Genomic DNA, 21,898 nt, shown 5'->3' on the forward strand with positions numbered 1-21,898 from the left:
CTTCTACTCGTCTTTTGTGCGCCGATTTTGTTTCGCTGTGCATAACCAACTCAGTGTATGCTTTTCTAGAGAGAAACATTGTTTCTGACTTGTTGAAACGTTTTATTTACGTCAAACTAAAATGAGCCGGGTCGCTTAACAGCAGTCGCCTGAAACAACAGCAAGGGGGAAAAACAGGGGTCTGTTCTGAAACGGGGAATTGCGGTTTCTGCCCACTGCAGGGAGAATTGCAGTTTGTAGGAAAGAATTACGTAGGGATTTTAATGAGACAAAACAATTCCTAGGCAGAAACGGCCAAATGGTGAACTTGATCCATAAACTGGAAATCCAGTTCTGGAGCTTCTTGTCGGAGAATATTTTTGAAAGATGTTTCGTTGGCACAGAAACCTAAATTATTGTGGCGGGGATCTGGTGTTTCTAGCGTATCCAAGCCTGTGTTCTAGGTATGCATGGCTTGCTCTTTATAGCTCTCTTACAGCATTATTGCTATAACTGTCAAGTGTATAGAGGCCAATGTCGAAACTGCATTAAATTGGACCTAAATGCTAAATGCATGTAAATAATTTTAAATTTTTGGTGGGTCATTTATAGCGAGTTTGTTGCACTAGCATTATGCAAGTTCTCTCCCAGAATGCATCACACTCGCGGAGTTCCGCAGGAAGAACCGGTTCTCAACGAACTTGCCGAGTGCAAACTGATGCTGTCGCCATCTATGTTGTAGCAAGAGTACCAACTTCAAACAGAAAATAGCGTCCTGCTGTTCGACATGACAGGCGGCAACACGAAACAGTGTGACTGCTGCAATGTTGATATTTGCAATGAATTGAAGAACTCGATTGTCGTGGAGATATTTACAGACAAGGCACTTTTCCGCCACAAGCTGACAACAAAACAACTAAGAAATAAGTAAAAGTGTGCAATTTTTTTAATTCTTATGACAACTGTACACTGGAGAAAATATCATTGATTTTATTCCTGGAAAAGCTTGATCAAACCACTAAAAGCATGGCACCTTCGCTTTTGATCCTTGGTCGCATATAGCTGCGTTAGCTCTTATTTTTAATAAGAGCGGCAAAATTAAGAGCTTTCTCGATCAAAAAAAAAAAAAAAAATGAGGGTGCGATGTAACTGGTATAGGTAAATGTTAAACATTGAGATTTTACCCAAACCTTAATTAAAATCGTCATGTTCAGCACTTTAGGCCACTAATTGGATGCATCACAGGTTCTGCCGGGCGAGCTTTCTTTTAAAAAATGTCCACTCGCGAGTCCCCAATCAGCCATATTTTGAGCAGTAACTTTTCACCCGTACATTTGTGAGCGAAAGAGAGAGAAAGAATAAACTTTATTCTTAAATGATTTAAATAAGTACTGTAAAGGACTTATTTTTTGCGGGATCAATGTTTCACGTTTTAGGTCAAATCTGAAGTTTTGGAATTGTTCGCGGGACCTATTTCTCGCAAACTGTAGGCGATTCGTGAAAATTAGGTCCTTGCGAAAATGAAGTTGTTTACAGCATAGTAAATCAATAAATAAAAAAAATAATAAACTTTATTAAACGGCCGTGAGAGAGATCTTGCTACCGCCGAAGCGTTTGTCCCAAGCCTTTTTACTAGTGGGTAGATTTCAGCGACTGTACGGCAACAAAACTTGCAAAAATGTGGGTTGTCAATTGCCCCCTTCATGAAGTAGCAGAAAGTCGCAGTTCAAGTTCGCATTCGATCCAGTGTCTCGTGGGACGCGATTTCTAACAGGAGATCCACTGACCTTCTGTTCCGTTTCGTGCAAGTGGCAGCTCGTAGCAGATCGGTAGCAGACGATTTTCCGTCGTCTGCCACACCGAAGCGATACACAATAGGATTGCATTCTGGCGCACGCTCGATTTTCTTGGTGCAGCGAGTGCATGTACATGTTTTATTATTTCTATACGAGCATAAAACATGTGAACAGATTAATGAGACGTGTGTCTTCGTTGTTTTGTTGTGCTTTAGTTGCAATTTTTGTTTGTTTCTCGTGCAGGCCCACGAGTACATGGAGGAGCTGGTGCATCTGTCGTACGCGGACGAGGTGGCCAAGGTGCGACAGCAAGCCAAAGAAGCGCTCTTCTCTTTTGGTGAGCTCCTCTTTGCCTCTTTTCTTCCAAGTATCTTACTGAGGAAAAAAATAATATATATGTATATATCAAGTTTGTTGCTTAAAGGGGCACTGACACCCCAAGGGTCGTAATTTTTTTATTGTCTAAAACGATGCAAATCGGAGTCATATACATGCAAAAAAATACCGCATTGCAAAAAAATTAAAAAAGTCCCCCGCGCGCGCGTGCCCCTTTTTATTTTTGGCGGCCTTCTCTCCCGCTCCTCGCCGATTTTGATTTGTGATGTCGAAAATTATGAAATTTAGAATCTTTGCAGGCGACATTTCTATGACATTTAATAACGGCAATCGTAAAGCATGTTTTTTTTAACGCAATTGCGAATGCACTCTACGGCCCTTCTTTTTGAAATGCCAAAAATCGGAGTGCGATGTGATGTCGCCTCCTGGATTTGTATGATCCCTCGAAAAACATGCCACCTGGGCAGGCGGCACCGCTCGCACGGAATAAAACTGGTTTTTCTCGGTCCACCGGCGCCCTTACCTCCCGCTCCTCACCTCCTCGCTGCGGGTCGCGGTGGCAACAGCCCGGAGTCGTGAAAAAAAGTCAACTCGCAGGACTCCGCAATATTTGGCGTCGACGCACTGGCGCGAATCGCGCGGGAACTTAGAATTCGGCATTTGGAAATTGTTTTTTTACTTCACAAATACTGAATTCCCAAGCTTCGAATTTTGAGGGTAATGTCCCGGCATCGTTTTCAATCGTTCCGGATCATAAAAAAAATTATGATTTTGATGTGTCGGTTTTCCTTTAGTGCCAGGTCATTGAACATGTTTTCTCTGAAGCGACACTGTAGTCACTGACTAGCTAGGTTCATGCTTCACGGTTTCTAACTTGTCTTCGGCGTCCTCAACAGCGAGTGCTATAGTCTCATGGGCTGTGCAGCAAATAATGAGACGCTCGTGACCTGATTTGCCCTTCTGCATTGGCTGTCAGTACTGTATAGCCGTGTTTCTGAACTAGCACTACCCTTTGGCAGTTTATTAATTTATTTTTTATCAGATTTGCGATGGTTTTTTATTTTGGTGGAATTGGTCAGGCACGCTGTTGTCGGTGCAAGTGCATTGCTGAAGAATGCTGCGGAGGATCCGAACAAATGTTGCGTTTAATTGTTGTGTCTCCCCTCAAAAAAAACAACAAATGTATATATTTTTCGCCACAAAAATTAACTGTATCTTCAAATGCTCATCCCCTGCCCAAACAGTCACAACTAGTAGTTTGGACCAGAACCAAGGTTTCAGAGCTAACTACTGTCTCTTTCAAAAGATTCGAGTGATTTTCTGAAAGTTTCATTGGGTGAATGGGGCCTTTTTCTGGCAGTTCATGCGATTCATCCTCATGCATTTAAGGACTTCGTCAACTGCCATTTTTTTAATAAATTTTTTTCTAAAATCACTTTTATATTTTTTTATTTGTAAGTTCTGAAGCTTTGGCACCTGGTTCAAACCACTAGTGCTACATTGGGGGCGAAGACTGAGCATTCAGCTTTACGTAGTTTATTTTTGCGGCAGGAAAGATATCCCAAGATTTTTAGGTACCTAAACAAAAGCACGTTCTTCCATCTTGTGTTTAGCGCACTATTGAAGTTTCCAATTATTTTTGTGGTTGCGTTTCAGGCGAGGACGGCCGAAGGGAGTTCCAACAGTCCCAACTGGTCGTGCACGGATTCCAAGGTCTCACCGTCAAGTAAAAACGACAAGGAGAAAAAAAAAAGAAAGCTAAACCGAAGACGAAAATGTACCACGAACAAAAACGCCCCTTCGCAACGTCTCCCTGGCATCTCCCCCGGGGTTTGTAGCGACGCATTAGTCGGGTACTTCTGAACCAAAAAACAGGAGTCGGATTTAGCGTGTAGCCAAAACTAGCCGAGACAGATAGCAACCAATTCCCCGAGTCTAACGTCAAGCCCACTTCGCCAACGTACGGTGGACCTTTCCGTTTTTCTTTCCCCTCCACATATCCACCACTTTGCAGTTCCTAAAAGTTGGACTTGTTTTCTATTTGCCCTTTGTGTATATATTATTTTTAGCTAGGGGTTAGCATTGTTTTCTTTGTGATAGTGTGGAAAAAAAATCTTTTTTTCTGCAAAATCTTTTTAATGTTTTTTTGTTTTTTTGTTTTCATCTTTATAAATGGTGACAGGTTAAGAACCATGTAAGATGGTCTGCCTCAAGCACAAGCTATCTGCCGTTGGTAACCCTTTGTCGTGCTCACAACCAAGGCCCGGCATGAAGGCAAAGAATACGTATTGGAGGCAGAGCTTCTGCTGGGTTCATAGCCTGTCACTGACTCTACTGAGCAATTCAATCGCTTTAGAAAAAAATAGGGGTACCTCTCTACATGAGTGTATGCTTCTTTCGTCATAAATGATTTTTTTTTTGTCCCACATTTGCATGCATCGTGTGTCGGTGCTGTGCACAAAAGAGCCGTTTCATACTTTGCAGTAGAGCCGTTTATCGCAATTTCTCTGTCGGCAAGACCTGATGCTACGTACGTAACTTATCTACCGATGAAGTCCCTTTGCGGACGTGATAATAACCACGAGCTTCTTCAACAAGCGTGCCATTGCCGTGGGCAAACTTGAGTGCAATTCCCTCGGAACTTCCATAGTAAAGTTCGAATGGAGATATCTGCAGCAACGGAGGACATATCGCTGTCTAGTCAAATGGATTTAGCCTTTCAATATCATTCCAGATATATATACATATGTATGTGAAAGGAAAGCTTGTTGCTTTTTAAACTTTGGCTCAAGTTTGGATTTTATTTCCTTGTTTGTTTTCCTGCGGAAATTGATTTTAGAGTTGGCTTTCCGTCGTTTTGATTTTTTTGTTGCAGCTACAATGTAAACACTTGCCAAATTTCTTTTTGCAAGATTGAAAACAAATAATGAATGCAGATTTTTAAATAAAAAAAAAGAAGTTGGTGCATGTACGAAAAATGTGTTGTTGATTCTTTCAACCCTCCCCCCCCCCCCCCCCCCCCCCCCCCCCGCACTTTCTTCCGAGGGGGGAAAAAAAAAAGTATAACTTGGTGAATATACTCCATCTCACAAATGTCTACAATGAAGACAAAGTTGTGAGTGAGCACATTGTTTTCCAAAGCCTAGTGCCTGTGCTGCAGGTGTTTGTGAGATTACAACATTTTCGGCACTTATCATACTACTGCGTGTTAACAGACAAGGAATAGGAAGTTGCAATGGTGAATCGAGTGTTCTCCCATGAAAATGGTGTATTTTCTGTCATTGTGAGAACAGCCAAGGTAAGATTACCTTTCTGTACCATTAATACAATATTGGGTTTTTGTACACCATGTTACGTTTTAAATTCAATATTTTTGAAGTAGCTGCCACCAGGTGGCCTCATTACACTTGTTTGTGTATTTTGTGGAGCGGCTGATTATGCAGAAAATTTCCCGGTCCGTGAAGCGCAAAGAAGCCTTTCTTTGGAATGACTTCTACCAAACTGTCTTTTACCCCAAAAACTCTTATGGTAATTTTTTTTAAGTAAGTAGGCGGTGCAAACAGTTGTGGGGAAAGAAAAATTTGTTTTCTTTATTAGATAGTGGATTCAATATTGCCCACCCGTAAGACAGGCGGCGGCTCCTAAAAACCGCCGTGGGAAAATTTTTTCGGCCCAAAGTAGCAAGATTTGATAAGCGCACCGTCAAGTGCTCTGGGGGATTTGGCCTGCTCGCTCAAGTCAACCCTGGTAGATGGAGCGAGAGAGCCTGGAAATATGTGTCAGAGTGAAAACCTAAAATTCCTTTCAGTGCCTACCAACAACCTACTCGGATGTGAAAGTCCCCGTGCAGATACACCAAGTTTAGGGTGTTAACGCCCGTCGGCAAAGGGTGCACAATAGGGAGTTGTAGTAGATCGCATATACTTTGGCAGATCATTACTTTGTCTGTCCTTAAAGGGATACTTCAACGAAATTTGAAATATTCCCGTCGTGTTCAAAAATAGGTTGAATATGATCCACATTATCCGTAAATGACAATCGCACGTTTGTATTTTGAGTCTGGTGGCTGTATTTTTCGTTATAAACGGCCCACTTTCGCAAGCGCTCGGAGAAGGCCCAGCGGAGACCACGTGACATCCAACGCAATCGTGACGTAGGTCGTCTCAAGACGACCAAAGCTACGGCGAGGCTGACGTCGAGAGGATGGCCTAGTCGTTCCAGCCACCGAAGCGGCTGCTTTTGTACAAATTTTGAGTGACGGGTTAATCTTCTATAATCTTGTAGGGGGGCAATAGACCATTTGCAGTCTCTCCCAAGCGCCCCGGCGCGCGCGCGAGGAATCTTGGGATCGGTGTTCTGTCGGCCCCCGTCGTCTGGCTGCTCTCCGTTGGAATCGCATCACCTCGCCCTAGACATACTTTTCATCTTCGTTGTTTATACTTAATAATCCTCTTTTTTATCTACTCCAGTGTATTTTTCTTGTTCATAAGTGTATCTATTTCGTTCAGCGCTTTGTATTTCTTCTGTATATTACGTGTTTTTGTGCATATTCCATCGTTTTCGACGCGGCCGTCGACGGACACCACGCCGCTTCGTTCGCCGCTCCCGGGGTGAGTACTGACTGTTGCCGTTACGCTCTATCCCGCTCCTAGGCCGTTCATTTAACTCGTGTGCGGTCGCGAGAGAGCAGTTTCGAACATCACTACAAATGTCACCGCTGTAAGCAGAGAAATAAAGTAGTCATCACGAAGCGAAGGCCGACATGCCTTCGCTTCGTGATGCGCTCGCCCTGTGAAATGTGAGCGTGGGATATCGAGTACTGCTTGCGTGCTCAACATTCGGGACGGTGCTTTGTCGTTGCGATCTTTTTGCCCTTCGGACGCTTGCGAAGCTGTACCAGCGGTCGGCGTGCCTCGGCAGCGCTCGTCAACAACCGTCCGCGCAGCATCACATCCTTCGCGTTCGGTTCTTCGTCGCGGCGGGAGAAGGGGTTCTGACTGCGTTTTATGCATAGTATGGGGGAGATTCCATTGTTTATCGAAATTACAGTTCAGCTAGCGCGCTCACTGTGGTGAGGCAAGATTGCCCCTGCGAACCGCGCTAACACAGCGTCCCGCGAGTGCATATCTTTATTGATCATCCCGTTTTCACGCAAGCGCGTGCATATGAAATGCTAGACACTTTTTAGTGGCTCTGCGAACTGCTTCTTTTGGACGAACACTGACGCATTGAAAGCTGGAGTGTCTTTGCCACTCCTGTACAACACTTCACGGTCGTGCCAGCAGCTTTATGCTGCTGGCACGAAACGGATTATGGTCAAAACGCGTTCTTCGTATTCAGAGCTGCACTATATCATGGACACTGACAGGGCAGCAGCAACAAGCAGCTCAGTGACACTGGAGATGCTTGTCCCCAATGCCAGTGCGTGGCTTGCTTTCAGAATGCTCCTTCGACTGTGTAATGTTCGAAAGTGCACAAGAAGTTGTAGATTACAAAAGCTGGCATGTTTGCCTAATAGCAAACGCTCTTTTTTTAGCACAAAGTTTACAGCAGGCTTTTTTTGAGGGGTTGTTACCCTAGATGAACTCTTACTTCGCAAGTTTAGGTTAATTCTGTCAAAACAACACCAAACCCATTAAAAAACTGTGTTGGTCAAATTTCCGTCCTCCTTTTAAAACGCTGACTGAGCTGCCTTTTTTTCAGGGAAGGCTATGGCGACACGGGATGTACCAGAGCCGCAAGAGCTACCACTTCCAGCAGGACCTTGGACCAAGCAGCTGAAGGACTTTCCTTCCGCATTCTCGGAAAGCCACATCCAAGGGCATGGCCAAGCAGCTGGAGCACAGAAGCACACAAGTTCTGGCTACAAAATGTTCAAGGCCCACAAAGTGCAGAACATCTTCCTCCACACCACAAGTGCATCAGAGACAATTGTCAAGGCTAACGTGGAGGCTTCCATGACCCTTACGAAGCGATACGCAGTGCATGCTGTGCTCTGCCAAGATGGGCAGGTCAGCAAGGCTTCCTGTTCCTGCAAGGCTGGACAAGGCGGTGTGTGCAAGCATGTGGCAGCACTGCTTTGGCACATGCTAGACCTGATAAGGGAGGGAAGGTCCTACATCCCGGATGCTCTGGCCTGCACTGAGGGAGCAAGGCAGTGGGGCCCATCTTCAAAGAGAGGTGCAAGTACGGTGTCGTTCAACGAACTAGAATTCGTCAAGCACGACTCTAGCAACAAGGCGAAGAGTGCGAGAAAAACCACGGAAGTGCATGTGGACGTGGCGCAGGCAACCGTCAAGAGGCTGCATACAGATTTCATTGAGAAGGGAATATTCCCAATGTTTGCGGACGTGATGGAAGAAGCTGCCTTCACACCCTTGCCAAGGAAGGTTCAGGAGCACTCGAACACGGATGATGGGGCCTCTGCAGCACGGATCAGCTTGCCCATAAAAGAGTGCTGGAATCACCAGATGCCACCAAGCGATCCATGCACCCTGACTCTTACACAAGCTCAGCACCTGGAGGAACAGACACGTGGCCAAAGCAGAAGTATGCTGTGGCACACGGAACGTGAGAAAAGGATCACGGCATCACAGTTCGGAGACATCGTCAAACGACAAGCACCCGTGAACGAAAAGTTTCTCAGGACGATTTTCTCGGGCGGACATGGCACGACACGTCACATGAGGGCGGGACTTCAGAATGAGGCGGCTGCTCTGAAGCGCTACAAGGCCAAGCAAAAGGTCCAAGTCTTCAGTGTTGGCCTTTGCATCAACCCTGGCCTTCCCATGCTGGGGGCATCACCAGACGGGCTGGTCTGGGACGAAGATATACAGGAGTACGGACTAGTCGAAGTGAAGACCGTGTCACGGGCGATAGATGCGAACCTGACGACCTTCGAGGAGGTGATGAGCAGAGGGTTTGTGGAGTTTATCCATGCGGACAAGAGTGTCGACAAAAAGCACAAGCACTACTACCAGGTGACAGGACAACTTGCGCTCACAGGACTGGAGTGGTGTGACCTTGTTGTTGACTGGGCGAAAGACTGCTGGGTCACACGGGTGCCCTTTGATGAGGCACTCTGGGTGAACGTTATGGTGCCACGCCTGACAGACTTTTTTTTTAAATATCGGAAAGACTGAGTGTTGATCATAAAATTGTAGTGTCTGTTGTGGGCGGTTCTAGTGCCAAGTTTGGACACTTTTGGTAATCGGGTTGCAAACACTGCCCGCGTGGGTGGGCGGCTCCGTACGTCAGCCTGCTGGTTTCGACTTCGACAACACCGGTTCTTGGCCTACCCGGTTTACGCAACTCGAGGAGTACGCTTATGCCTCCGTACTTCGCCAAGCACCACCGGACATTCAGGTGCGGACACTTCTCTACTGCATGGGCCCCGAGGCTCGGGTCCTTCTCGACATGTTCGGCTTGAACGCCGCCTCCCTGAACAACTACAACACGGTGGTCAAGCGCTTCTCGGAACACTTCCTGTACCCCGTCAACGAGGTGTAAGAGTCCTCGAGGTTCCACGAGCGGGTTCAGCAGCCGGGAGAGAGCGTCGACAGTTACTACGCCGAGCTCTGCAAGCTTGTCAAGTGGTGCAACTACCCGTCCCCCAAAGTCGAAGAACGCCTGGTTCGCGACCGGTTCGTTGTTGGTCTTTGCGACGAACGCCTGTCCGGCCAGCTCTGCTGGAAAGCCAAGCTCAGCCTCAAGGACGCGTGGACGCAGGTGAGGCAGATCGAAGACGCCGAAAAAGAAAAAAACTGCTCGCGGGAGTCGAGAGTGTCCAGGTCACCGTCAACGTTGACGCCACCAAGTCTTGTCATGGTCCGACGCACCAACGCAAGACAACAAAACGGTCAGACGACGCATCAGCAGTGTCTTCACTTGGCGATAACGACCCAGGTTCCTGCAGCTACTGCAGTCGGGCCCCCCACACACGCTCAGACTGTCCTGCTCGGCAGTCTCTGTGCAATTATTGCAAGAAGAAGGGCCACTTCGCGGACGTCTGTTGCGCTCGGAAACGAAAGCAGAGCAAGGTGGCGTTCCTTACCGCTCCACGCAATCCTCGAGACTGAGAAGGCCAAGGCCAAGTACGTTGAGGTCAATGTCGACAACTACACGGCGATATTCAAGGTAGATTCCGGCGCGGAGGCGTCTGCTGTTTCGGAAGCCTTCCCGAACTTACCTCATCATCTGGACAAGGTCGACGACCTGCTGACAGCACCAGGAGACCAGTCGCTAAAAGTCATTGGGTACTTCATGGCTACCCTCCTGTGGCGAGGCAAGACCGGTCATCAGCGTCTGTACGTGATCAAGTCCCTCTCTATGCCCCTGCTCGGGTTCCCAGCCATCCAGGCTCTGGGTGTGGTAAAGTTCTTGGACGACATGAAAGTGCCGGCACCGCAGGGACTTTTCAGAGGTCTCGGCACGCTCAAGGAGGAGTACAAGATTCGGCTACGCCCGGATGCGGTTCCGTTTTCACTTAGTGTTCCATGCCGCATACCGATACCCCTGCGCGAGGTGGTGCAAACAGAACTGGCCAAACTGGAGCAAGACGGAGCCATTCGGCGTGTCACCAACCCCACACCTCGGGACGCTGGACTGTTCATGGTTCCAAAGTCGTCGGGAGGTTACCGTGTCTGTATCGACTTTACAAAATTAAATCAAGTTGTCCCGAGAGAACGTCATGTGCTCCCCACCGTCGATCAAGTCCTGGGACTTCTGGGCGATGCGGCAGTCTTCTCGAAGCTCAAAGTTACCTCAAGCTTCCATCAGGTCAAGCTTTCCAAGGACTCTCAAGAGCTTACGATGTTCATTACGCCGTATGGGCGTTATTGCTTTTGCCGACTCCCATTTGGCATCACGTCGGCCCCTGAGTTTTTCCAGCGACAGGTGGCGTGGATCTTGGAAGTCCTAGACGGATTGGTCAACATGGTCGACGACATCCTAGTCTTCGGCAGAACGAAAAAGGAACATGACCAACGCCTGCGGCAGGTGCTGTTGTGTCTCTCCGAGGCCGGCGTCACCCCTAGCTTCCGTCGACGGTTCGGCCTCAGGTGGACCTGTCTACTCGCGTCATCGTGATGTGCCTCGTCCAGCATCACCACCACGTGTTCGTGGTGATGGTACGGGCCGACACTACTCAACCCATTCTGGAAGACAAGTGGTCGCTCCCAAGAGACTCAATCTGTAAAACTTTGTTTTTTTTCACAGCCAAGGTGTCCGATACTCTCCTTGAACATTCTAAAGGGGGGATTTTGCGGGCGGTGCTAGTGCCAAGTTTGGACACTTTCGGTAATCGGGTTGCAAACACTGTGCCCACGTCTTGTGTAAAAAGCCATTGCCTCGTGTGATAAAGGTGCCTTTTGGTTCCTAGCTCTGGACGCTCAGTTGGTTGCTTGCCGTCGCTGGTGGGCTGTGCAGTTTCACCGCCGGCCACAGCCCGGCACGGCAGTGTCACAAAGGAATCAACCTCATTTTTAATGCCAAAGACTTGGAGAACATATAATAAACCAACTTTTGTGAACTGAAAGTGGCTGTCATGACAAGTAGTTGGAATGCCTCAGACTGCTCATGTCGGCACAAGAATTTGTTGCAAACTGTAGCGCGTACCTCTGTCCGATATAGTAGTCGCAATATTTGTGTACTGAAAATAGTTTGTGCACTGTGCATGCTAAATTTCATACACTTTTCCATTGTTTACAAACCCACGCCCCAGCGTGTAATCTTCACAGCCTAGCATGCGCGTGGTCGTCAGTTGTGAAACCGTCCAAAGCACGCGCCATACACACAAACACTAAAGATGGTATGGGAGCGTGTGACACCTAAAGAGGGCATGATCCTCTTCTGCATTATGCGCGAAAGTTCCAACAACGACCATGTGCTGTGGCTACCAACGCCGCTTCCGGCGGCCCACCTGGGAGCAAAATTGGTTTACGGTAGTGTCGTTACTGATTTCAGCGCTATTGATGGTGAAATTTTGGTTGCACGTCAAGGTCCCCACATGTTCTTCCTCTGGGGTGACAGACATCTTCCTTTGGTTTAATCTGTAAACCCTCTAATCTTCATTTGCTGGGGCATATTGACGGAGAATTTTAGTAATTCGCACAATTTACAATGCAACAGCTTGTTTTCAACATCTTGAATTTTTGCCTGTGGCACACGCAATGGCATCTCAGTTAAAGCCCCTTCATGTTTTAAAAGTAGCGCAAAGTGCGTCGATGCACGAGGCACGTGCAACATGCAGCCCTTGGGAAGATCATGGCGACACAGCGCAGCACTGAGCTAGATTTCAGACGCCATGTCCTTCCCAGAAGTGGCACACGGTACGTGTCTCGAGAATTTCCACAACAATGAATGGCGCCACTTTTCCCAGGATAGAGGGGCTTTAATCTCAGTCTGCCTGTTGCCCCACCAAACAGTTCTGCTAGGAGTCGACTGTGGCCCCACCATTACGTCTATTTTTCTTTATTAACCACTACATTTCCGCCCTTTTTAGAGGATATGTGTGTATTAAAATAAAACATCCAAAAGTATTGAAATTAATTTAATCAGTCCTAGTTAAAAATTAAGAATAATCAAATGCTCGCTACTCTGTCGTGTAGTGTGCAACCAATCTAAAATTAAAACCTGGCAAGTTTGGACAACATTTTATTGCGTTGAGTACTTCTGACAGGAATCCTAACGTCCTTGATTTCTTTCATCATGACCATCTACCTTTGCTTTGAAACATTTATTTAACGACCAAAGAAGTGGCCACCATATCTGCCCTGCTGTTTGGGCATAAAAAGAGGAAAAGCTTTTAATCTTCTCGGGAGCTTCCAGGGCGAATGAGACAAGTGGCAGCGATCAGGGACTCCTGGGGCTTCAGTAGTCTGGAGTCACCTGGTTGATCTCGGCGAGTATGGTTTCCTTGAGTGCCGTAGGGAGGTTCTGAAGTTGCCCGACTGTGACGTTGTTGGGGGCCAGGTGCACTGCGAGTGGAGGGTGAACGGGCAATCCATCCCAAGAGCTTGGTGACAGGGTGAACACAAGTGTAGCATCCAGAGTCATGTTGCGCTGGTTGCGGAAAAAAGACGTCCGAGGCCCGTTCAGCTAGCTCCTCGGGAGAGACACCTTTGCGAAGGGCAACAGTGGCAGCAAATTGCCTAGGTTTGTGGTCCCCGAGGAGAGAACGGAGGAGCCTTCAAACTTTCGAAAGATGGCTATTGCCGGAGATGGATCTGCACAGGGAAGTCCAGCAGTTGGAAGCGAGTTCCGAAGTGTAGCACGAGATAGTCTTTTGGAGTTTATGTGAAGGTTTGAGGAGTCGTCGTGGTCTGCGAGAACGGCGGTAACAGGCCAACAGGTGAATGCGGCGGTCCAGTAAGTAAATGCTCGTCAAAGCGGCATCGTCCGGTACGGTTAGCCGCTTTGTGGCAGACTTGTGGGCGGACTGGATAGCTTGTATAATGTCGGAAAAGCCAGCAAGTTCCATGACAGAAGAAAGAGCTGCTCGGAAGTTGTCCCACTTAGTGAAGAATGTGTCGCAGCAGGCGCGACAGTGAGATAGGGTTGCGGATAGGAAGTCGTAGCGTAAAATAATGGGGAGGTGATCACCGCCGAGGCGGTCGCCGGCGACATGCCATCTCCAGCGTCGAGGGTAACGAGCACAGGTAAAGTCGGGGCAGGTGTCCTGCTGTTGGGAGGATTGTTTGATACGTGTGGGGGTGTCTGGGATGTTGAGGAACGAAAGTTTCAGCCCTGTGAGGTCTGCAAGAAGCCGCGTGCCGTGGGGAAGGTCAATGTCGTAGCCCCATGCGTGTGTTTGGCATTAAGATCACCGCAAACGGGAACGTCGTCTTTTGGATAAAGACGGGCGAAGTGCTTAAAAAAAGGGATGTTTAGCGGCTGCCTTGTCCAGCGGTTTAGCGATGTGTCTGGAGCCACATAGACAGAGAAGAGAAAAACGGGCCGTTGAGGAATTGGCGGCAACCCGTAACGCTGGTCATTGCAGAGCACCTCTGTGAGGTGTCGAGAAGAGTGAAGCACACTGATCGATGAACGTACAGGGCGGAACGAATCCAAGGCAAGGGGGCACTAGTCTCAATGTTCGGAGCAAGTCCATCGTACTGTGGCAAAGAAGGGAGGGGGCCGTTGATTTCTTGTAGAGCAAACGCAGCGGCCATGTCGGATGACGAGTGAAGATAAAATTTTTCGATGAAGTCTGCCTTCTTCTGTTTAAGCGAGCAACAGTTCCACTGAACAATCCTGGGGGCGCTAACCATGTTTGCGTGGTGATAGTGGGGGGCCGCCGAACGGAATGATGCCCTGCATCGCGAGGCGCCCGATTACTGCACGGGTGCAGGTATCCACGAGAGTAAACAGCGAGTTTTGCATCGTCGGAATTCGCTGCGTGGCTGCCAGCATTTGTTTTGTGAAAAGGGTGATTTGTTGTTGCAAGCCAGTAAAGTCTGACCCTGACGGAAGTAGGGCAGGCGTCTCACTAGTGCTGTTGACAGCTCTCGCTGATTCTGCGAAGGTGGTCCGAGGCGGTTCTGATGTTGGGACTTGTGTGAGGTCGGCGGTGATGTTGTGTGCCGGCGTTAGGAGTTTTGTGGCGAGCACCGGGCGGGAGTCAGTCTTCTGCTTCGCAGACCTCGGTGCTGCGATGAGGGCTTTGGGCGCAGATAACAGCACAGCTTGCTGAGCAGGAGCTAGTTTCAGGCGTCACTGGTGGTGACGCCGGCTTCTCTTTGGATGTTGATGAAGGCAACTGACGACGCTGTGTTGTGCCGTTGGCTTGGGTGCTGTTGGGGCACTGGGCAACGCGAGGCTGGTGCCGTCGAATGTAATGAGTGCCGACCCAGAGTTTGTGAGAGGACCGGCCTGGAGGATAGCAGATTTCCGGCAATGAAGGTTTTTTAGGACGCAGAATCCAGGTCGCCAGACTTTTTTTATGAATCCGCGAACCTGGCCACGGCGAATGGCCTCGTAGCCTTGCACGGAGACCTGCAGAGTGCCGATCGGGATGTATGTTACATTGAGGAATGCATCGCACACTTGAGACAAAGCAGCATCAACTGCAAGTTGATTACTGCAGTCGAGGTACCTCACTTGGTAGGGGGCTGCAATGGTGTAGGAGACCTGAGGTCTATCTGTGCAGCAACTGCAGAGTCAATGGCAAGAAAGACCCCGTCCATGATGCGGCATGGTTTGGCCGGCCGTAGAATGACAGTGTGGGAGAACTCACTGCAGAACGATGCTGCTGGAGGCGCCGCGGGCGGGGCCGCCTTACGTCGGCGAGAGACAGGATGCCATCCGTCCTCCAGGGGGAACGAGTCAGGGTTCGAGTCACGTTGGATGCACCGGGGTGAGGTGGTAAGCTTAGTCGCAGCGGCGCCGAAGAAAAAAATGCCACGAGCACGCTTCGTTTCATTGGCGGCAGTGCGGATGTGGCAACTGTTGTTGAGGGGCGACAACTTGCTTTCGGGATCATCGTCGCCGAGGATGGAGAATGGATTCTGAGTAAAGACCGCAGGTTGAATTCACGCGGCAACAAGTGGTGCATCAAGAAGCGACGTGACGGCAGGAGTGGTTGCACCGGCTGTGGGTGGTGCATTGAGCGGTAAGCTTCAGACAGCGGGAGAAGCCAGCGTGGCCTCGGTGGGTTGTGAGTCCATTTCGTTGGGTAGAGGAAAGTCCCGAGGGCCGTAGTCGGTGCTAATGGTCGTCATGGGTCATGAGGGCGTGTGGGCACAAAAAGTTGCCGGAGCTGAAGTGAGCTAGATAGAGAGATATGGCCTCTTTTTTCTCCACGACCATCTACGAAGCCACAAGACTGCAGCTCTAGCTTCGACTGAGCAGTGGCTCTCTCGTGAAATTGCACAGCAAAGCACAGACCTTCCAGATAGAGTCCAGGCTCTTGCTCATACTGTTTGGGAAAGTACCCCTCAAGATTCGAAAACACTTCATTTGTCCAATCACTCGTTCCACGTGGATCCGGACCTTCGCAATCGCCCTAGTTTTCGCTTCGTCCTCCAGGGAGAGCTGTAGCCTTCCCCCAAGGAAAGGTGGAATGTTCAGGTTAGCCCCTGCAGCTTCGACCTCTTCAGTGATCAAAAAGCCTCTGTCCGCCATGACAGAGTCTCCGGGCTCAAGAAGGTTGCATAGCCCGGAACATGCGGTCAGGGCTTTGTCAGAGACGCGGCCAGGGGCAAGGTCGCTCACGAACGACACGAACCCATTGGGGGTGATGCCCAGCAGTCCCTTGGCAGTGTTGTGGCACTTGTAGCTTGAGTAGGTATCACTCTGCACCCTGAAGTCGCTAGGTGTCTCGATGAAGATTTCCGTGCAATCCAGAATGACTCTCGTCGATGGATACGCCTCGATGAAGCACTCCGGCATGTGCTTGTTCACAACCTGTCGCGACGGCCAGTAGTTGAGTTGAGCAAGGTAGTCCGCTAGGTAACCAATCCAGAATGTCCACACCCGGCTGACTGTGCTGATGTGGATACGAAACCGGTATGCAAGGTCCTGCTCCAAAAGTCCCACCCTCAGGCGGGACAACACGAGCAGCAGCTGATCATCCATGGATAGATAAGGTGACCTTCTCTGCGGACCTTGACTTTCCTTGTGAGCTTCATAACCTGCCTGAACAAACTTGTAAAAGGCGAGAAATCTCTCCAGGGAGTCGAATCCCGTGTAGAAGGCCAGTTTCTTTGGGTCCTGTTGCACGGCTGTGAGCGTGAAGTTCTGAAAGGGGATTGTAGCATCGATGACCTCCTCTGCTTTGTCATACATCTCCTCAAGATGGGCTACTTTCTTCCGCAGAGCTTCATTTTCTTTCTGTAGACGGTCGTTGTCCTTGCGCAGTTTCTCGTTTGCAGAAGCGAGCTCCTCTAGCTGCCTGATGCGATCACGCAGGGCTTGATCGATACATCCTGTGATGCTGTACTGGTGGTCTGCCAGATGGGGAGATAGCAAAATAAATATCACATCATTTTTGCAGTCAAATATCAAAACAAAAAACTAGGCTTTCTCCTTGTAATTGCCTTGGCTCTGCCAAATAGCATATCATGTGCCATACAAAAAAAGCATCACATGTTAAAGGGGCCAAGAAACGATATGCATTTGGATGTTCTGCACCTCATACAAGCATACTGACGTCTGTAGCACAAATATAATCTATATAATAATCTATATACCACAAACCAGAGGCTCCCCTGCCAAGGTTATATTCTGAGGAATAGAAGGCTAATTTACAGTCAGAAATCACAATGTTGAGAAAGCCTAGGGTTCACACCAGGGTGACGACACTTGAATACAGACGGCTTATGAACTGGACCCAAGCACTGAGTGAGCACCTGACTATTTGGTTACAATCAATGCCATGGTAACTATTGGGGCTTGGGCTTGTGTCTAATCACTGCGCCAACAGTAGCAGCTAACCCCTAACAGTAATCATGTGATTATTTTACCTGGCTGTGAGGAAGAGCAGAATATTGCTTGTTCTCAAGCTTTATTGTGCGACAGCAGCATTTAGCAGAAGTAACTGAGTCGGTTTATGACCTCTTTAATGCTGCTCTGTTCCACACGAAGGAGCTATAATGGGAATGCTGGCTATTCGCCTTGAGATCCGATCGTCAGGGGTGCTGCGGGGAAATGCGGAACTAAGCTTTGTTCTACACTTACTTGGAGCACGGAGAATGCTGCGGACGCTAACTCGAAGCCCTGAGAGGCTCCGGTGCAGCGTTCGTGCGCATGCATTGGAGTCAACTGCGAATTCTAAGAGCATGCATAGCCTTGCCCGTGCTCCATAACAAAAGTGGGGATGGTTTTTTTGTGGACGCCAGAGAATCGCCGCTTGTCTTGTAGGAAACAATGGATAAACAAAAGCATGTGTCCCCACTTTTCAATCTGGATCTTGAGGCAAATAACATGCAAGCAGGGCTGTGGCAGCATCTCCTTTGTACCTGGCAGACAATGAAGTGAGGGTGTGACCGCAATCTGAAAGAACAACTCCGCGGGTACCTTGCATGTGCGGTATCTTAGAGTGCACCGTGCCATATGGTGCTGCGAGTATGGAACGGCCACAACTTGCGTGCTATAGCCAGCGGTGACTGAGTTAGTACAGTTTGTAAAGTTCGACGTACTGCATGTAAGTGTTCCATGCACCTATCGGGACTGCTGCACAGTTGACAGGGATGCCAAATAAACAGACGAGCAACACTGATGCTCAATGTTAGGAGCTTACCGCTAGCTATTACATCATCAGTGTCAGGGGCACCAGCGGAGGCCAAGGGGCTGCCGGGTTGTGCTGGCTCCTGGCTAGCAGGCAGGGTCACGGTCTGTGCCAGGTCAAGGTCCGACAGAAAGTAGGCCGGCAGCGGCTGCAGCGCATGGCGCTTCCTTGCGCAGATCATGTTTGGGACCTTTGGGCAGGCCGCAACATCTGCAGGCAAGGATAAGGCAATTGTTCACGCAATTATTTTATAAGCATTACATACCGGCTGGAATTCTGTCTAGCACAGGGCACAGCTTACACTGTACGGAGCACATAACATGTCAAACAACCAAGAGCTCAGCTGGATCAATAGCGGTCACTGTTTCTACCCTTTGGTAGCTGGTCTGGAATGTTGTAGCCAAATAGCGATTGTTGCAGTTCTTTCTGAGACGAAGTGCATTCAACAGCCACCGGCGTATAAAAGAAGGGAACAAAGTTTATATCCTTATTCAACATAGTTTGGCACACAACAAAAGGTTTGTCCCAAGCGAGCCAATCAGAGTACACTTCTCTAGTAAAGAGCTGTCACATACATTTGACTTCAACACTTCAATCAGTTCACAGGGGTTATAGAGTCTGCCACCTGCCATGTTACTGTGAAATCGACTATATTCGGTGCCATCTTAGGCTGTCCATACTTGCCTAAAGGGCCCTTTATTAAACATAATTATATTTCCGCATTCATATGTGTTTCCATTTGTGACACGAACGATATGCACAGCTGCAACTTCTTACAAAGCAGTTGGCTCAAGCATATTACGACCGCAAACTCCTGACAAGGCATGTCCAACTCTATCTGCTTGAATGGTCACTAGGAAGCTGCCTAGTCAAGCAAACACGGTGGACAGTAATTATAGAGTCCTTGCACCTGACGTCAGTTTTCGCTCAAAATATTTCTAGAATTCATGTTGGTACATTTTCTCCTATGTTTTTCTATGTGCTAAGAGAGTGTTTTCCAGCTCGCTGAAGTCCTCTTGCATTGTGACCGACTGTGTCAGATAGAGCAGTCGGAAATATAAAGAAGCATCGTCTGGTACCGTTCAAACACACTGCTGTTATTTAGAGTCGAGATGAGCTGGCACTTCAATGTACGACAGGAAACATGCAGAGCCTTCACTACTTTCCACAACGAGAGAGCTGGATTAAAAGCTGTCATTTGGGGCCATCAGAGATGAAGGCAGCAGAGCGACATCCCCTGGTGCCTTGAGCAGCAAGCTAGCTAAGCCAAGCCAAATCCTTGAAAAAGGCAGTCAGTAGGTTTATATGCCACCTATTCCCACTGCAAATTTAATGACGGACGAGAATGTTATACTTTTTCAGTTTCAGTGATATCCTTGATGCTACTTAACCGCACGTCGCAAAACCTCTTTTCGATTGCAGTCCATTTGCGTCGTCTAGCCGTTGAGAGATCTCATGTATTCAGACAAAACATTGTTATTATGTCTGCAGCTCTACAAAATCTGACATTACGATTGCTTGAAGCTCCGTCTTTTTCTATGAGAGCGATGATTGCTTCCGTAGGTCACGTATTTCGCCATGCTCACTGGGTAGCACCGCTGTCCACAAATCACCAGACGCCACCAGCAGTGACGTAGCTCACGTGAGAAACGACCCATGTATACAGTGATCACAAGCAAGAATATAAGCAGGGAAAAACAACTATTGCAGAAAGAAACAAAAATAGGCAAATAACATACACTTCGGAAATGTCCTGGTTGGAAAAAACCGGGGAGCTTTGTCCTCGTACTTCTTTCTCCCAGTTTCGTTAAAATGAGCGCCGCATATTCTGCTGTCAGAGGTTGGCGTCCACAGAGAGAACCGTCCAGTGGTACCTGCATGCAAAAGAAGCAGTTAGCACCATATTAAGATTCACCCATTCAACTTTGGAGCAAGTGCAACTCAATCTCAGTGGTAAGAATGGATGCAGCAGCCGTGGCGTCTGAACAGGGGCGTCAGTAAACTATCCGGGCAAGGGGGTAGAATTCAGTTCTCCTCCTCCCCCATCGTCACCCCACCGCCTTCTAAACACTTCCAGTACCATTGTGCAGCGGGCACTAAGAACAAGCACATAGTTTATGCCTAACAAACCTGGAGTGGATGCACGCTGAAAATGATAGAAGCACTGTGAGAGTATCTTTGCTTTAGCTGTAGGGTAGTGAGATGAAGCGACATTCCTGCGATGCAATCAAATATTGGTATGTCGGTGCAGGTGGAAGTGGCCAAGAGAGTGAAAAGGGCACATGCAACATCTGGGATTCTTTGAGATTGTCTTTTTTGTTTCAGTCGTATGTTGCACTTATAGGTCAAAAATAATGAATGCTATTTTTATTTTTAAAAAAAATGTGTTTCGCAGGTATGTTGTACATATGGGTAAAATGACTTGGGCCACGTCGGACAGTACACACACTGTACCTTCCTGATCATTGTCAGGAAAGTGTAGATAACAAGTAAAAAAATATGGTAAATACCTTTCCTGTTGATTCGCTGTACCCAAATGTTGCGTAGATGGCTGTTCTTCGGAAAGCGATTCCAGGACACATGCTTGGCAGTGAGAGTGGTGTGGGCACAGCCCGGTACACAGCAGGTTGTACCGCCCGTCATGTGGCTTCTGAGGGTGACCTAAGAAGATACTACATTCAGCTGACATCTCGAATAGTGAAATAAATAAGTGAAGTGACCATCAGTTTCAAAGTTGCAGTTGCTGACATAACTCGCTTGCTAAGGGCCCGCTCAACTCACAACCGCTGTTAAGAGCGATTGTGAAGCTATGCGATGTACTACATACGCATACCAGCCGCGACGATGAATCACCGGCGCTCGCGGACGGTCAGCGAACGCGAGAAAAGTGACGCCGCGCGGACGGTTGTTGACGAGCGCTGCCGAGGCACGCCGACCGCTGGTACAGCTTCGCAAGCGTCCGAAGGGCAAAAAGATCGCAACGACAAAGCACCGTCCCGAATGTTGAGCACGCAAGCAGTACTCGATATCCCACGCTCACATTTCACAGGGCGAGCGCATCACGAAGCGAAGGCATGTCGGCCTTCGCTTCGTGATGACTACTTTATTTCTCTGCTTACAGCGGTGACATTTGTAGTGATGTTCGAAACTGCTCTCTCGCGACCGCACACGAGTTAAATGAACGGCCTAGGAGCGGGATAGAGCGTAACGGCAACAGTCAGTACTCACCCCGGGAGCGGCGAACGAAGCGGCGTGGTGTCCGTCGACGGCCGCGTCGAAAACGATGGAATATGCACAAAAACACGTAATATACAGAAGAAATACAAAGCGCTGAACGAAATAGATACACTTATGAACAAGAAAAATACACTGGAGTAGATAAAAAAGAGGATTATTAAGTATAAACAACGAAGATGAAAAGTATGTCTAGAGCGAGGTGATGCGATTCCAACGGAGAGCAGCCAGACGACGGGGGCCGACAGAACACCGATCCCAAGATTCCTCGCGCGCGCGCCGGGGCGCTTGGGAGGACTGCAAATGGTCTATAGCGACTTCTGCGACA

General features: G+C 48.4%; 3 protein-coding genes across 6 annotated transcripts in view; 2 read left to right on the forward strand and 1 right to left on the reverse strand.

The window, feature by feature from the left end:
- LOC115322442 (rho family-interacting cell polarization regulator 2) overlaps positions 1 to 5,089 on the forward strand; it is a 45,886-nt gene extending 40,797 nt beyond the window's left edge. For both annotated transcript variants that reach the window (XM_040211579.3, XM_040211578.3), the window contains exons 20-21: positions 2,019 to 2,112; positions 3,768 to 5,089. In XM_040211579.3, the coding sequence (XP_040067513.1) occupies positions 2,019 to 2,112; positions 3,768 to 3,841 (168 nt within the window). In that variant the 3' untranslated portion in view covers positions 3,842 to 5,089. The remainder of the gene's footprint in view (positions 1 to 2,018; positions 2,113 to 3,767) is intronic.
- A 1,166-nt stretch (positions 5,090 to 6,255) lies between these two features.
- Positions 6,256 to 12,556, forward strand: LOC121835264. Its single transcript, XM_042289263.1, has 2 exons — positions 6,256 to 6,721; positions 7,815 to 12,556. Exon 2 carries the CDS (start codon positions 7,823 to 7,825, stop codon positions 9,251 to 9,253), a length of 1,431 nt encoding a protein of 476 aa, XP_042145197.1. The 5' UTR covers positions 6,256 to 6,721; positions 7,815 to 7,822; the 3' UTR covers positions 9,254 to 12,556.
- A 195-nt stretch (positions 12,557 to 12,751) lies between these two features.
- LOC121835265 lies at positions 12,752 to 21,883 on the reverse strand. 3 transcript variants are annotated; one of them, XR_006077511.1, is made up of 7 exons: positions 21,565 to 21,806; positions 20,847 to 20,997; positions 20,076 to 20,210; positions 18,349 to 18,546; positions 15,346 to 17,056; positions 15,210 to 15,261; positions 12,758 to 15,104 (listed from the first exon to the last, which is right to left on the reverse strand). XR_006077511.1 is itself a non-coding variant. In XM_042289264.1 (5 exons), exons 2-5 carry the CDS (start codon positions 20,977 to 20,979, stop codon positions 15,942 to 15,944), a joined length of 1,581 nt encoding a protein of 526 aa, XP_042145198.1. In that variant the 5' UTR covers positions 20,980 to 20,997; positions 21,565 to 21,883; the 3' UTR covers positions 12,752 to 15,941. The 3 variants fall into 3 exon arrangements, 1 of the variants encoding a protein (XP_042145198.1); XR_006077510.1 differs by having other exon boundaries at positions 12,758 to 15,261; XM_042289264.1 differs by having other exon boundaries at positions 12,752 to 17,056; positions 21,565 to 21,883.
- Positions 21,884 to 21,898: the final 15 nt, after the last annotated feature.

This window comes from Ixodes scapularis, unplaced genomic scaffold (genome assembly GCF_016920785.2).
Source record: "Ixodes scapularis isolate PalLabHiFi unplaced genomic scaffold, ASM1692078v2 PGA_scaffold12__126_contigs__length_90152505, whole genome shotgun sequence".
Classification (NCBI taxonomy): Eukaryota; Metazoa; Arthropoda; class Arachnida; order Ixodida; family Ixodidae; genus Ixodes; species Ixodes scapularis.